The sequence below is a fragment of the Cynocephalus volans genome, chromosome 8 (assembly GCF_027409185.1).
Source record: "Cynocephalus volans isolate mCynVol1 chromosome 8, mCynVol1.pri, whole genome shotgun sequence".
In the NCBI taxonomy this organism is placed as follows: Eukaryota; Metazoa; Chordata; class Mammalia; order Dermoptera; family Cynocephalidae; genus Cynocephalus; species Cynocephalus volans.
In genome coordinates, this window is record NC_084467.1 from 75792555 (window position 1) to 75810170 (window position 17616).

General features: G+C 36.8%; 2 protein-coding genes across 2 annotated transcripts in view; both read left to right on the plus strand.

Moving 5' to 3' along the window:
• The window catches only part of LOC134384196 (calcium-activated chloride channel regulator 4-like), a 46134-nt gene extending 38000 nt beyond the window's left edge, over positions 1 to 8134 (plus strand). The window contains 1 exon segment of the mRNA XM_063105787.1: positions 7883 to 8134. Coding sequence (XP_062961857.1) covers positions 7883 to 8134 — 252 coding nt within the window.
• SH3GLB1 (SH3 domain containing GRB2 like, endophilin B1) overlaps positions 7823 to 17616 on the plus strand; it is a 43402-nt gene continuing 33608 nt past the window's right edge. Inside the window, exon 1 of the mRNA XM_063104016.1 lies at positions 7823 to 8240. Coding sequence (XP_062960086.1) covers positions 8169 to 8240 — 72 coding nt within the window. The 5' untranslated portion in view covers positions 7823 to 8168. The remainder of the gene's footprint in view (positions 8241 to 17616) is intronic.

Sequence of the window (17616 nt, forward strand, 5' to 3'; positions counted from 1 at the left end):
TGAGGTGAGGAAAAGTTTTGGCTTGTTGGATAATATCTATGGCAAGCTATGTGAAATGCATCAAAGGCTAGGTTGTGTTGTTTTGTTTTCCATTTGAAATATAATGCATATTTAGCCATTGTATCAATCCTTAAACATGAAATAATAGATAAAATTAATTAGATTACTTACTCTCACATATTAAATTTTTGGGGAAAAGACTGGAGTTTGATTGCTTTCTTCCTTTTCTCTTTCTTTATCTTTATCTCTCTATCTCTCCATCAATGTATATATTCTTGTTGTAAAACATCAATGCAGACTTTAAGTACACAGGATTAAATATGAAAGTTCCTCTTTATCTTGCCAGTCCCTCTCATCACCCCAGTCTTTCTCTATATGTACCATTCTGTCCCACGTGGCTGTATGAATATATATGAGTATATAATATATATTATTTTATAATAAACAAATGGATCACACTGTAGGTATATTACTTGCTTTTTTCTCTTAGCAATATAGTTTAGAGATTTTTCAATTTCAGTACATATTTGTCTCCTTCCAACAATTACATAGTATTTCACATTGTGAATGCACCATAAAGCATAAGACCATTTCTTAACTAATTAACATTTGTTTCCAACTTTTTGGTATTAAAAACAACATTGCAAAAAATATCTTTGTACAAACATGTCATTTGATAGATTCCTAAAAGTAGAATTGCTGGGTCAAAGAGCTTTTATATTTTAAATTTTGATAAGTATGTCAAATTACCCTTCCAAATGTCTTCATCAGTGTGTACTTACTCCAACAGTGTTTGAGAATGCTTGTTTTACTACATCCTCCAGTAACACTGAACATTACTACTGGCTCCCTGTTTAATGCTCTACTGAAAGTAGAAATAATAAAAGCAATATAAGTTGGCAGGAAGAAAAAGGAAAAGTGAAAAATATACATGAGTTCCCGTTACCTCATCTTTAACATAGTAAGTTAATAGATGATGTCAAAGATTGAAACAGGTAGTTTAGAAAAAGGGGGGAAAGAAAATTATGTGAAGTGAAATAAGCCAGGCACAGAAAGAGAGATACCACATGTTCCCACTTATTTGTGGGAGCTAATAAAAATAAATAAGTAAATATACAAACGAATGGGGAAAAAAGAGAAGACACAACAATCACAACAATTCCTTGAACTTGTTAAGACAAATGAACAGATATGATATTGATGAGGGGGAGCGAGGAGACGGAGGGAGGAAAAGGAGGAATTGGTAAAGGGACATGAAAACCAACTACATTGTATATTGATAAATTAAAATTAAAAAAATAAAGTATTTTAATATATAAAAAAATCAAAATAAATTTTTTAAAAAAAGAAAAAGGGGGAAAAAAGAAAAGGAAAAGAAAACCTCACACAAAATGAATTCAGGAGTCTTTTAGAATCTAATACCTCTTGTAGGGAAGAAATAATATGAGGTTTATCTATTCAATTTTCATTCCAGTTTTTTGTTTCTGTTAAATTCAAATAAATATATCTTTTATCGCCTTCTCTTTTTCTGTTTTCTGTGTGTGTGTCTCCCTCTCACTCATTCTTCATCTATATTTATACAGACAGAGATATTCACCAAATGTAAATGTGGCTATTTCTGAGTGGTGGTACTTGGGTTGCTGGTTGCTTTCTTCTTTGTCTGTTTCTATGCTATTCAAATATTTTTAATAGTATGCATCATGTTTATTGATTTAATAAAGTTGTTACTCTAAAATCCAAAAATAAATATATGAAAGAAATATATATATAAACACACACACACAGAGGTTGAAAATCCAAGCAGTATAGAAAGATACAAAATAAAAAGTGAGAGCTTCCTACCCTTCCCACTCCTCATCCTCCATACATTCTCCCCAAAAGCAACCACTAGAGTTTCTTAAAAATCTTTTTATTTAAAAAATTATGCATATACAATGTACTTATATACACATAACACACATTTCTTTTTTATTTACACAAAAGGACATACACACTGTTCTGCACCTTGCTTATTTATTAATGTGGTATCTTGGAGATCTTTCTGCATCAGCATTTACAGATACATGTGTCTGCTACCATTCCTTGAAGCCCCATTCACATGCTGTGCTTGTAATACACCCATGAGGAAAGAATTTCAATGGACCAATGAGAGCACAAGGCAAGTAAGTTATGGAAGCTGCCAACCATTTACACTGAACTGATGACGGAGGACAGGGCAATCTATATTAGCTCCTCCCTTCAGTCCTTCCTTACTCTTCAGAAGCCAAAAGTAGAGAATACGGGTAGAAATTGCATAATCAAAAAATAAAATTTTTAAAAATTTAATTAGTTTTGTGCAATGTTTCCACTGTTGATAAGAATAAAATACATATGCATGTAGATACTAGGAAATACAAATTGAACAATTTCAATGATTATGCATATATGTTAAATGCGCTTATATTTGCATTTTTTAAATGACATTGTGCAATATGAAAATGTATAGTAAAATTGATACTAATATTTTAAATTTTAAATTATTCTTTGCTTAGAATAACATTAAATGGCAAATTTCTAAAAATACTATGACAAGTCGATAGAGAGACCACAAAAGAAGGAAAAAACATCCACGATGAGGTTAGCCATCTGGTGCAAGAAGAGGACTGCTACCATGCTGCCCTGGCCCTGCAGATCACCAATCTCCTGACCAGTAAAATTCCTAGTTTATGTAAATTAATTAAATGATATTACCATTCCATGTTGATCTGCCACTCAGAACCAGTTTGGGAACCATGATCTATCTGATTAATGGGTAAATAACGAGTGTTTATGATACTCAACATTGTCGCCATTGCCCTCTCAATCATCTCATGGGGGCTATACTTAAAACTAACAAAAGGTCTTCATTTACCCTCAAATTCTCGCCCAATAATTGAAAGTAATTTTTTTATATCAATAAAGTGTACCAAACTGGGAAGAAAAAAAAAGGAAGAATTTTTTTATTTTAGCAGCTTTAAACAGCACTCTTTTCCTGCTTCTCGAAGAACTCCATACTTTCATCTTGCACTGATCCCTGCAAATTATGTAGCTGACCCTGTCTATCAGTTTAAAAACCTAAAGGGTGTTTCAGTGAGCATGGGAGACCTTCAGTTCTTGCCCTACAGTAACCTGGCAGATGATAGTTGTTTACCCTAAACTATTCTCCCCTTCTTACTTGGTAACAGAAGCCCATTTTGTTCAGGTTGACAATGCACACTGGTAAAAAAAATAAGAGCACTCTTTAACAGGGCACATTGCATTTACCAGACTATTGCATTTACAGGGAACTAACTGACACAGTACTAGCTAATGAAATATAAATAAAAGTTTACAATGTGGGGCTTATGAAAAAACTATTTTCCTGATTTAAAAAAGAGAAAGCAGACTCAGTTGGTACATACCATTGCCTTCACCTCTCATCCTTTTTCTGTCTTGAAAACATATGTAATGGCCAGAAGTACAAAAGCCATCTGGAGACTTGAGGATGAAAACTACATGATAACAGCAAAACAGAAACACAAAAGACTGCCTATCTCTGAACTTCTCAATAGGTGAGAAAATAAATCCCTATTGGGTAAGCCAGGTTTATTACTTGAGCTGAACACAATCAATCCTTAACTATTACAGGCAGTCTAGATAACGTGAAAACTCTTCCAATATAAACACTTAGAAATGCTGGGTAAAATGCAGCACCCCCCCGCCAAAAAAAATTAATGCATACTTGAGCTTACCAAAAAGACAGAAAAATATTCAGGTGGCAGAAATAAAGAAGGAAGTGGATACCACAGCCATGAGCATACCTTATGACCCTATCTTCAGTGGGCAAGAGTTGAATGAGGAAGGTGCTCAAATGTTTAAAACAAAATGGTTATGGATAAAGAAAATGTGGTATACATATACAATGGAATACTATTCAACCCTAAAAAAGAAAGAAATCCTGTAATTTTCCACAACATGGATAAACCTAGAGGACATAATGTCAAGTGAATTAAGCCAGGCACAGAAAGACAAATACTAAGTGACCTCACATGTGTGGAATTTTAAAATGTTGAACTTATAGAAGCAAAAAGTAGAATGGTAGTTGCCAGGGACTTGAGGGGGATGTGGGGAGCAAAGAGGAAGTAGTGAAGTAGGGGTTTAATGATTTTGGTCAAAGGATATAAATTTTCAGTTAGATAAGGAGTAAGTTGAAAAGATCTATTGTACAATATGGTGACCATAGTTAATAACAATATATTATATTCTTGAAGACCACTAAGAGAGTAGAGTTTAAGTGTTCTCATCACAAAAAAAAAGTAGGTGAGATAATACATATGTTAATTAGCTCAACTTAGCCATTCCAAATGTATACATATGAGGGTACTTCCAAAAATTCATGGAAAAATAGAATTGAAAGACAATACAAATCTTTCCATAAACTTTTTGAAGTACCCTCATATTTCAAAACATCATTTTGTACATGATAAATATATACAATTTTTATTTGTCAATTTAAATAATTAATTAATTAGAAACCCATATGGTAACCAGAGATAAGAACTTGAGCCCTTGGCATAAGCAGAAGTCAGTAACTATGAGTACTCCCCTCACTTCATGCCCTCACACACACACATAAATTAAAAACCCATTAAGTTCTGTACCCTCAGCAAAAGGATAGACTAGATAAAATCTACCTGCTGGCACAGCAAGATGACAAGGAAGCTTTTCTGTCATAGCACAAGCTCTGAAAGGGGGGAAGAAAGGTCTCCCCTGAGAATTTACAATCATAGTTTGTACTCCCACTGATTTGCATTTCAAATTTATAATATCTGGGCTGGCCAATTAGCTCAGTTGATTACACAGTGTTACAACACCACAGTCAAAGGTTCCCTGAACTGGCCAGCACCAAAAAAATACCCCAAAACAAAACAACAAATTTATAATATCTGAATGATCTTGGAACTTTCAAGCAAAGAAAGAATTTTATATAAAAATTGCTCACTGGCCAGTGGTAACCTTAAGGGCCTCTGACAAAATGAACATTAAAAAAAAATCACTAAAAATGAGTCCTTTAAAAAAAAAAAGCTACAAGACACAAAAGGAATCGATCCACAAAGATTAAAAGTTGCAGACACAACAAAAGGATATATCTGTATGATACTATTTCTGCAGTTTAAAAACATAAAATAGTATTATTTGTAGATACATATAAATTCAGTGAAAGTACAAAACATAATAGAAAGTAATCCTACCAACTAAAGAATAGTAGTGAATCCTACCAACTAAAGAACAGTAGTGGACTGGGGAGAAAGGGAAGGGATGGAGTGTCAAGAAAAGCCTGAAGAACTGATCCAGATTGAAGAAGGATTGAGCAACATGCCAACTAGGTGCAACATGTGATCTTGGCTTAGATGCTTTTGCTATAAAGACATTACTGGAATAATTGGCAAAGCTTGAGTAGGGTTTCTAGGCAAAGTGTATACAGAAGTTTTTACACTATTCTTGCAAATTTTTTGTTAATTTGAAATTGTTTCAAGTTTTTTAAAAAAAATTTTAGAAAAGAGGATGAAGATGAGAAACATGTCAGAGAAGAAACTGCCAGGACTAGATCAATAGAGGAAATAATCAAAGGGGACTCAGAGTTCTGGCTCAGGTGATTTGGTACATATGATTCAATTTACCAACATAAAAAACCCAAGAAGAGGAGCAACTTTCAGGAAAAGCTAAGTACAAAAGGCTCACCACTGGAAATATTGAATCTGTGGGTAAATAGGTAGGTAAAAATTCAGGTTGAGGGAGGCGGTGTTTTAACAGTCTAGAACTGCATACATCTTGATTTAATTACTTTATTTGAGAATCCGTTATGCTTACAGGAATATTGACCATAAAAATACAAAAATGAATAGGAAATGGTCACTGCCCTTGAGGGACTCACATCTGCTAAGAGAAATGGAATCTATCTGTAGGCAAAGAGAACGGTAAAGCAATCACTAGAGGATGATGGGTTCATTCTCAACCTTGGCCACACATTGCATCACCTGGGAGAACATCTAAACATCTCAACGCCCAGTCCACACTCTGGGGGTGGGATCCAGGCATCAGGGGTTGCTTAAATTCTCCAGGTGATGCCAATGTGCAGCCAAGATTAAGAGAGCAGTGGCTCCACTCAGAAGAGAACATATGAGACATCTCTTTCTTTGAAACATTTGGCAGTGATTGGGGAAGGAGTGTGGAGAAGGAAAGGAGGTGGAAATGAGGGAAGGTGGTTTAAGGAGCTCCTACCCCATAGCTTGATGATTTATATTTTCTCTGTAAAGAAAAAGTATCAAAGCCTAAGAATCAGGGTATATGAGAATAAGGCAGGCATCTTAAGGAAAGTAGCAAACAGGATTACAACTACAGAGGGCTCAAAATAAAGAAGTTCTTACGTTTTTTTCAAGTCTGGGAAGGTCTAAACATTTGCGGAGAAGGATCCAGGTTTCTTTCCCCTAATGGTGGACAAGGTGGTGTAATCCTTTTGTAGAGATGAGTATAGATTATGGCAAATATTCCTATTTTAAAGACAGAGATCTGGAGAGAGGATAAGTGTTTTTCCCCATAAAGATCTAAAATAGGTAATAAATAGAAAATAGGATTCCTGACTATATATTTCCTTTTTCATATTTCTAGAGAAATAAATTGAGATGAAAGAGACATGGATTATCTCAGAGCTGGGAGATTTTATTATATTGGAGTTACCTTAGAAAGAGGTGGCTGTTTCTGTCACCAAAACAATGAAGAGAACACAAATATTTATGTGTAATCTGTGTGTCCTTATAATGTTTCTCCTGCACTCATCTTTCAACTTTTAACAACAGCTATTCCTTCTGTGACTGCTGTTTCAGTAAATACTGAAGCCTGAATGTGAGCTCATTTCCTTGCCTGCTGGGCCTGAATTTTCCCCAGCCCTGTTGTATTAAAAGGGCACAAGCACACAAAAAATATAAAGAACGTTTTCTTATTCTTGAAATACCACTGTGTCTTCTTCCATGCCTGTACCTGTTTTAACTTCGTTCAAGAATAGGCTGTATCGTGAAGATTGCTTGACAAGTTACTTGGAATGAGAGGTTTGTGAACAGATTTCACATCACATTCTCATTTGTGATTAAAATTAGTCATGCTGAATTGTTAAGGGCTATCCTTTCTCACTCACCATCTTATACTTCTCTGTGTACTCCACCCAGCACTTTGTGTCCTGGCACCATGCTGTGCACACAGTAGGCACCTAGTGTTGATATGTAATCCAGCAAGAGCATGCTGCCTTAAAACAGTCAAAGTCCCTGCGGCAGCAAATACTTAGTTACAAAGCTTTTGGTGGGAATGGAGAAATCCCTCAAGGTTGTCATGTAACCTGACTGAGGGCTTGAGGGCTGGATAGTGTCTTATTCAGCGTGATATCCCCAGCCCCTGATGCAATGCCTAGCACACAGCTGGTACTCAATTACGCTGAACCAATGAACAGGCTCGGTGGGCCTCTTCTGCAAACGTTTGCTGAGTGCCATCCAGGCCTCAGGGATGGCTGGACCTGTTGGTTCTAATTTCATAGCTATTGTAATTCTAAACTGTAATTCCACGTTTCCTCTTAAAACAAAAAGGAGAATTTGGGCTGTCTCCGCTCTTGGTTTGCAAAGGCTAACTGCCAACACGCAGCGGCGCTGCCACCCCACCGCGCGTCTCTCGCGGCTCCCTGGCCGAGCCCAGCTCCCGGCGCGCCCCGCGCCTGGGCCGCCGCGATCCTCCAGGGGTCGCTGTTCCCGCGATAACATAGAAAAAGGCTCCGCCCGCGGCCGGCGCCCTTTTCCTCCGTTGGGGACCCTGCCCCGCACGGCAGGGTCGCTGGTCCTAGTCCAGCTCTTCCGCCGAGGCCAACGCCCACGGTGGCGGCCGCACTCCCGGCCCGCCAGGCCCAGCTTCTCGGCTGCCGCCGCCTGGCGTACGGCCTGCTCTGAGGCGCGCCTTCTCTCCCCTCGCCCCACCGTCCTCCTCCCCCTTCACGGAAACGACAGCTGTGGTGGCGTGGCTGGCGCCGCCTCCCTCCACCTACCACGTCTGCCCCCGGCGCCCCAGCCCGGCCGCGGCGCCTCCGCCTCCCAGCTAAGTCAGCCGGCGGCTCCGCCCGGCTGCCGCCCAGGATGAACATCATGGACTTCAACGTGAAGAAGCTGGCGGCCGACGCGGGCACCTTCCTCAGTCGTGCCGTGCAGGTACCGCGGTGGGGGAAGGGGTGGCGGCGCCCGGAGGGGGCCAGGGAGGGGTCGCCGGAGCGCCCAGCCGAGGCAGCGGCACCCCCGCACCCCGGCCTCGCCCACCGCCCGGCCCGCCTGCTGCGGCCGGAGGCCTGGGTAATGGGCGCGGCCCGGTGCCCCTCCGGCCCCGGAGGCCGTTTTCCGTCCCGCTCCTGACCAACCGCCGCTCCCCGGAAAGCGAGGCGGGGTAGGGACGAGGCCGAGACGCTGCACCTCCCGCCTTTAAGATCCCACGACGCGAGTCCTCGTGTGACCTCCGTCCTGGGGCTGGCGCAGGCCATGAGAGTCCGGCAGGGTAACAGAGACACAGACCATTCTTGCGCTACCCCCACCCTTTCCTTTAGTCTCTCTCACCCTCCCCGCCGAGTCCAAGAAGGGAGTTTCCTTTTCCTCCCCCTCTACCCAGAGAGCTGCCAACACAGTTCCCTTTAAGCCTTCTCTCCCTGAAAGGACCGTCCTTGGGCTTGGCAGCCTGCGGGGGAAATGGAGATCGCCAGTTGGCGTTCGAACTTTGCCAAAGCCACAGGAAACCTGGAGGTTGGGGGTTCTCATTATCCAAATGAGAGGCACTGGCTGTTGAGCAAGGAGAGATGAGGGAGTCATGTTGGTGTACCTGTAGTCATAGTGGTATGTTTCATATACACTTTAAAGGATAAAGTTGACTACTTCTCGGTATTCTGCAATCAAGGAAGTGTCAGCGCTAGGCAGCTTGGACAATTTTCTACAGTCATCACACACATTATGCCAACTCAGTTAAATCTTTGAACAGCTGTAAATTTCACAATACGGGTTATAAACAATCTGGTGTTTAAGTTAATGACATAATCACAGTAGCAACAACATTCTCCTTTGTAAAGAGAAAACAAAAATAATTTTCTAATATGCATAGCAAATCGGTACTGAAATGTAAACCTGTTCTATTGCTTTACTGCTTTACTAGTCTCCTTTACCCCAATTTTATTGGCACAGTTGATACTACGTTGTACTATCCTTGGCAAAAGAATAGTAGAGCTAGAGCAAGGTAATAGCTGCCCATATTATAAAAAAACTGTATGTCAAGCCCTTTGCTACTCATTTGGCATTGTCTCCAGTTCTTTCCTTAATTTTGCCACATAGATGTTATTAACCCCCTTTTATATATAAGGAAGCAGCCTCAGAGAGGTTAAGTAACTTGCTTAACTTTCAGGGGTAGCAAATAACCAGGTGCTGTCTGACCTACTATTGCAAGTTGCTTTCTCTTCTTGGATAAGTGTTGCAGGCTTAAGTTATACAGAATAATAGAATGTTGTGGCCTAGAAACCTTAAAGATCATCTGGTACAATCTGAGCACTTCAATGTCAACAGCAAATAACATTTAAGAGATGGGAAATTCCTTCTAGCTTTTGATTTCTGAGTTCCAAAATCCTTATGTTGAGTAATAAGCTAGCTGCCTTAACCCTTTTCTCCCCCCCCTTCCCTAAAATACAAGGTATATTGTAAAGACATTGAACCTTTATAGTTAAAATAATTTCTTGATTTAAATGGCCTACTTCTAATAGTTTATAGACAAGATGCAAAAAGAATGAGTGATTGAGGGTCTGAGATGAATTTTGATTTTTGAGACACTTCTTGGAGACTTAACATTGATTACAGTAGGGGACTACAGCCTTTGGTATTTTTTTTGTTTGTTTTAGTGCTACTTACCTACGATTCTAGACACTTAATAGAGATTTGACACTATATACAAAGGTACTTCAAAAAGTGCGTGGAAAAAACAGTATTGAAAGATAATATGAATCTTTTCGTGCACTTTTTGAAGCACCCTCATAATGCCACTTTTAATAGTTAGATATGTTCCAGGTACATCACCCATACTGTACTAAAATAGGACCCGTTTACTAGAATTTAGTCTAATTTAAGTTATTTATAAACTCATTTTAAACAAGTCTTAAAAAAAAGTAAATCTAGCAAAGTTCTCAAAAGGTATACTTCCCAAATGAATTTAAATTACTTGTTGTTTCACGTTCTTTAGGAAGAAGTTTTAAAATTCTAATCTGTTAGCTATCAAATAATTTTCTTTTTAGTCTTAAATATTTAAGACATGCCTACTCCATGTCTGCCTTTCACTATATGGACACTAATGATACAGCAGTGAATAAAATCAACAAAGTGCCCTCTTGGAGCTTACATTCTAGCAGAAGACAAGCTTGTACACATCACATGGTGATGGAGAAAAAGACCAGAGGAATAGGGTAATGGCAAGGTGGTGGTTATTGCCAGTATATTGTATAAGTAGGATTGTGAGAGCAAGTCTTTCTAATAGGATAAAATTCAGAGATACCTCAAGAAAGTGACAGAGCCCCAGTGTTTTTGGAGGAAAAGTATTGCAGGCAGAGGGAACAAATACAAAGACAGATTGCAGGGATAGTGGGGAGATCAGTTAGGAAGCTGTCTGACCATACAAAAGGTGATTGTGACTTAGATGACAGTGATAGCAAGGGAGGTTCAAAATCTATCAGTATTGGCTGTCAGATTTTCTCTGGGGTATGAGAGAAAGATAAGGATGACTACAGGTTTTTGGCTTGAGCCATTTATTAAGAAGGGAAAATTTTCAGGAGAAATAGTCTCCTTTAATGAGTCTTTATATATTGTCTGTAACTGTTAGAGATACAGGCTGAAAAATTTATGGATAAACTTATGTCCAAGATTTGTTTTGAAATATTTCAGAAGAATAAAATGGGAGTAGTTGAAACAAGATTAGCAGAACGTTGAGAGTTCTAAGCTGGGTTATGGGTTCATGAGGTTTCTTTATACTATTTCTTATTATACTGTTAATTGTTATATATCTTTGATATTTTCCACTATACTTTTTTAAAAATAAAGTTTAGAGCTGGCCAGTTAGCTCAACTGATTAGGGTGTGGGGCTGATAACACCAAGGTCCTGGGTTTGATCCCTGTACCAGCTGGCTGCCAAAAAATAAAAATAAAGTTTATAAGAAAAAAAGATGCTTCCAAAATGTAACATGTGAAATTTGGAATGCTGTGTAGTAATTTTCAACAAAACACCACTTTCTCATTTCATTATTTGGTCAGTAACTGAGTTTTTTCTCTAAGTTGATATTGACATCAGTATAATGCCAAAGTACCAAGTTTCATGCTAAGAATAGCTTAAGAGCTGTGCCAGTAATTTTATAAGCAATAAGAACAGTGGGGAAGGAATTAGGCTTCCCATTTCTAAATAATTATTTTCATTCAAATCAAATTGTACCTTAAGGAATAGGCCAGTCTCTGGTTGGCCAACTGTTATACATTTCTTCATTTTACTTAAAAAATTTTCAGTTAAAAATTAAACATGTTCCTTGTTTTAGAAATGTCACATCAAACTATTAAAGCATACAAATAGGTCTTATCACCACTCCCCTCTCCCCTTCTAATTTTGTTTGTAAAAGCCTTGTTACTTTAAAAAGAAAGTTAAGGTAGAATATATAAATGAGTAGGAATATTTTTTCTTAACTAGTCCATTTGGGTGCTTGTTGTCTTTAACTACCTTAAAACAATAGAACACAAAAGCATCAGATAATTATCCTCGCTAAATTGTTATTTTACTAGTGTCTTGGAGGCCATTTATTAAGAAGTGAAATCTTTCAGTCTAAACTCCTTAGTTGAGCATTAAATACTCCCTTATTTGGTCTTTTCTCTCACTCATATAAACACTATATTCAATCAAATTATTTTTTTTAGTTTCCAAAACATCTTGTATTTGTCTGACTCCAGGCTTTTGTTCATACAGTTAAACTCATCTTGAAAGCCCTCTGTCCCCTCTCTGCTTATTCTTTCCTTCCCTGAAGATACAGCTTTGTATTTCTCATCTATGAAGTCTTCTCAGACCACAAGATCTTGATGTGAAATACTGTATCATTTTTCAATTCTGTGTGATCATGTGGCATTTTTCTTCTAATGAACTATTGTATAAGGTTCCTTGAAGCTCTAAAATTCTGTGTCTCTATGGCTTTCAAATCTTTAATAAGATTGTATGTCCTAAGGAATCAACTCTGTTTCTTCCTTATTCCCCTCTCACAACATCCAGGATGGTTCATCTTAATTTTTATATCATTTTAGCCAAGAAGGTTAGTATCCATATGTAAAGTTTACTCTTTGAAGAGTAATATGAATCATTTGGCATGTTAAATAATTTTGTTATCTTTATTAGTACTTTTCTAACATGATATTTGCTGACTTTGAAGTTAACTAACACCCGTCTAAGAATATTAAACTATTCTACCAACATTTTTTGAACACCTCCTAGATGCTTGGCCTTGAAAGATGCAAAGATAAATGAGACCCCAGTTCCTGCCCTCAAGGACTTCATAGTTTAGTCCTAAATTTGCAATAGTTAAATATTTTATTCTTTGTAGTAAATATCCCATTTTGTAAATTACTATTCCCTTATTTCATTTGATAAATCTTTTAAGTAGATGAAGGAACAAGACATGCATTTTTAACTTAGAATTGATATTGAAGCAAAACTTTGCTCACCATCTTTAAGGTAAGTATATATTTTCTTAAAAAAAAATTTCAAAGTAAGTTACTTAGGGAGGGAGTTTATCTTAATTTTCTAACATTTCCTCTGAACTGATTATTAAAATTATGCTATGAATTTCATGAACACCAGCTATTTTCTAAGGAAAAAAGTATTTAAAATATAGTTTCAGGGTCATCCTTGATCTCCCATTTATTTAGCAAGAGTAGTGGTGTGTCTTAGCGGGAGATGTAAAGACGAGTATGCTGCTGCCATCAGCTGGCTCCTGTCAGACCCTGTCTTGAGTTCTAGCTCGGCCAAAAAAATCTCTCTCAAGCCCTTCTGAAATCCTATATCCTTTATAAAATTTAAACTGTGATAACTTCAGCATGTCTCACAAATTCTAGTAAATAAAACCTGCCACATTCAAAATCCATATGTGTTTTCTCATTATGTATAAAAACTCTCATTATGTAAAAACCGCGTACTTAGTGTTACTTAAAACCATATTCACATCCTTTGGCTCTATTGGCGTTAGTTTAGTAAACTACTAGATAGAAAATAGTTTGTTAACCTGATATTAAAAATTTACATTTATGTACCACATGAGTGAGGTATTAGAAAATCTACAAGATCTTAATTCATCATTTTTCTTGAAAGTATTTTTAAGGTAATGACAAAGCTACCACTGGTCCCCAAATCTTTCTTACTAAACTATACCCAATTGATATACTCCTAATTGCTGTGCTACTACTGTTTTTAAAATTATCATAACACCAAGGTCAAGGGTTGGGATCCCCGTACCAGCCAGCTGCCAAAAAAAATAAAATAAAATTATCAAACACCTAGGTCAATTACTTAAATATTCTTTGAAGATGATTTAATGATAGAAATTCAACACAATTAACATTCTTGAAGCAGAACTCCAGCACAGTGAAGTGACAGTAATAGCAACCAAGATTCTTAAAGGGCCAGAAAGAAAAGTAACATAGTGCACTAAACCAAGTAATATATATTTAAATAATTATGTTTGATCTTAAAACAGTAGTTCTCAGTCTTGGCTACACTTAAAATTACCTGGAGTATCTTTAAAAATGCCAGCATATCAGCTGCACTCCAGTCCAATTAGATTAGAATCTTAAGGGTTGAATTAGGCATCAGTGTTTTTGAAATCTCCCCCAAGTAATTCTTTTTGTGAAGGAGGCAGCTGGCCGGTCTGGGGGCATCTGAACTCATGACCTTGGTGTTACAAGGCTGTGCTCTAACCAACTGAGCTAACCAGCCAGGCCCCCCAAGTAATTCTAAATAGCAGCCAAAACTGAGAACCAAAGGAGAAGGATCCACTTGACAGTTTACTTATATATTCAGAATTTGTGCTATTTATTTTCCCCCAACAAGGTTGTGTTACTTCTGCAGTGTCACTGTTACCCAAAGAATTGATGGTTAGAGTTTACATTAAATAGATGCCTTTCATCACACAGCCTTTTTACTTGTAGTCCTTTTTTCTTTCTAGTAAAGCAGGATATGGAATCCAGGTTCCTTATTTCATACTGCAGGCTATGTACGTATTCTGTTGTAAAGGAAGGATTACATTGCCTGGCATAATGTGCCCTACTCAAAGATGATCCTTTTCTTAAAGCAATGTTTAGAGAAAATATGTAAAGGAGAGGGTATTAAACTTTCTGTTCTCGTACATTTTACTGTATTACAAATGAAATATTATGAAAGTATTGTACATCAAATTACATTTTAGAGAACACTGGGTTTGAATTTCTATGATTTATTTACATTGACTTTTATCGTAGGTTTTTTTCATAAAAGTTTTAAATTATTAAACTGTACTACTATCCATTCATTAAAATATGTGCTTAAAATCGACTGTAGTTTCTGATTAACATCTGTTATCAAGAGACTACAAATTCAGTAATGATTTTGGACTTGAAGATGTTGAAAACTAAAATTTTTGTGGATTAATTTAAAAATTTTTGGTAACTAGGAAAGGGATCTTAAAAAAAGAATTAATAGGTCTTCTATTCTTCTGAAAAGGGTAATGTTATTATAACTTTACGGTGTGTTAAGGCAGTGTTATTATCCTAGCTAGATAATGAAATCCTTCAGGGCAAGAACCACATCATAACCTGATCATTTTGCAATAGAAAAAAATACCTATACTCCACAAATACTTTTGATTAATGTATGTATTAAATATTGTATTATTTTGTTATTTTAATACAACCTTATGATTAACAATGGAAAAAAAATTCTTTAGCTCCCACAATGATAAAATCATGGGAAATATTATGCCTTTTCCATTCAAAATAGATTTTAGGTTTCTCTTAATTTGGTGAATATTATTCAGTGTCATTTAGGAAGCAGAGATGGGCTGAAGGTGACAGCTATTCAGAGTGCAGTGAACAAAAACACAGGGGCAACAAAACACAGAATATGTTTGGATGATGATTATAGAAATAGGAAATACTAATTTCTTGAGATCAGCAAGTATTTACTAGAAGGGTAGTATAGCGTAATAGGACTCAAACAGATGTGAGGTTGAATCCCCCACACTGATATGTTGGACAAAATGTTAAATCATTCTAAGCTTCAACTTACTTATCACTAAAATTATGATTTTTACCTATATTATAAGATTCTTTTAAGTATTTGGTATAAAACGCACAGCTTACTATATAGAATTTCTGAACATAAACTAAGCCCTGACACTCTTAAAAATTGAGAAGAGTAAGAAAGATCTAAGTGAACTTGTTGAAAAAAGAAAATATTTTTTTAAGAAAGTTAGAAGATAAAACGAAACCATATATGATGTACTAAAATGTGAAGCACAGATATAAGTAGACTAAAAAATAACTGTTTTTACTCTTAGAAAATGCAGGTAAACATCAGGTAGAATTTATTACTGATACATAAATACATTGCTCTTGTGGGCCTTCCTACAGAACTGCTATTTTCTAAACAGATTTTCTACTGACTATCTCATTCATACATAACAGTTTCTTATGTAGTTTTTTGGTTTTTGTCCTGAACTAGAATAGTAAAAAACTTACTAATTGTGTTTGTAGACTCTTACTTTGTAAATCAGTTCTCGTTTCCTCCTCATACTCATACAAATAAATGTTGTGTTGCAAATACTCATCCCTGCTGTATTATACTTTCATACTCTATTTGTCTTTTTTACTAAAAGATTGTGTATTTGACGAGAGATACCTATGAGATAGTATCATGAGAGTCACCAAAAAAAATATTAAATATTTAAGCAAACAGGCCTTTTGACCTTAAGATTGAGATGTTGTATTTTCCAAAGAATTAACTTGCAGATTGTTGGTTCTCTGAAATGCTGTGAGGAGAAAATTTGCCTTTAATTCTAATTTGTATTGGATAAACTCAGTGACTATATCTTTAATCACCACTTATAAACACTTTTTAATCATTTCTAGCCTATACCTTTAATTCTAGTGTGTTTCTAAAACATCTGTTAGCTAAAGTTTAGCATTTTATGTACTTAAAAAAATAGTCCTGTAGGTGAGTACTGCTTAGATGGTATTTTTCATTTTGTTCGCATATGTAACAAAGACCTTGTCTTCTAGTTCTTAGTGCCTTGCACAAAGACTGACCTAATAAATATTGATTTTTAAATTATTGATCTGATTTTTCTATTATTATTCTTGGTTATTAAATATAAATTAAGGACTTCTACAAAGAAATTGATATTTAATATGCATAAAGGGTGGTGCTAATGATCCTATAGAAATAATGCAACTCAAAGATAAATCAACAGAGGACTGTATATTCTTTCCTTATATCTTTACAGAGCTCATTTACCTTTACATAGCTGACTTATTATTCAATCTCAGGTCATATGTTAGAGAAGCATGTTTCTCTAACCACTCCCATCTTATACTTGTCAAACTCCTGTTCCCCCTTATGGCCCAAGTCACCCATCCTTCTCCCACTGAAGCCTTTGCTGATTCTCCTCCTCCCCTAAACCCCCTCACCCCCCACGGAAGAATGAATTCTTCCTCTATACTTGCATTAATTGTGTCATCAGAAACAATAGATCCACCTATATTGGTCCTCTCTCCACTATCTTTATATCTTTGTACCCTTATTATCAAATTATTTGTTTGTTTATTGTCCATCTTCCCCCATTGAAATATAAGCTTCCTAATGGCAGAAACCTTGTCTGTCTTGTTGGCTTGCTGAAACCCATGTTCTTAGAATAGTTCCTAGTGGGCCGAGCCCGTGGCGCACTTGGTAGAGTGCTGCGCTGGGAGCGCGGCAACGCTCCCAGCGCGGGTTCGGATCCTATATAGGACTTGACCAGTGCACTCACTGGCTGAGTGCCGGTCATGAAAAAACGACAAAAAAAAAAAAAAAAGAAAGAAAAAAAGAATAGTTCCTAGCACATTATAGGTGCTTAATAAGTATTTGTTGGAGTAAATGGAATGAACAAACAAAATGAATATACAGTACTTATTAAGGGAAAATTTATGCATGTGGTTCCAATTTTTAAGGTGCTAAGTGAAGAATTTTTATTGGATCATTTATAGATGATATTCGTCTGAGTGTATTCTCTTTTTTCCCTTCCTGTTGGTTTCTTTATCTGAGAGATATTCTATCTAACCATTGATGGTAGACGTTGAACATGTAAAATTCTAATCTGTATCTCAGTAGTAGGTCTGTCACTTAGAATCTTCAGGGATCTGTAAAGAATACCAGGTTTGCTCTTAAGAATGAGGTTGAATAGTTTATCCAACTGACCTTGGGATCAGGATTTGCTTTTGCCCAGTGCCCAGTCCTCCATTACAGTACACTGCAAGT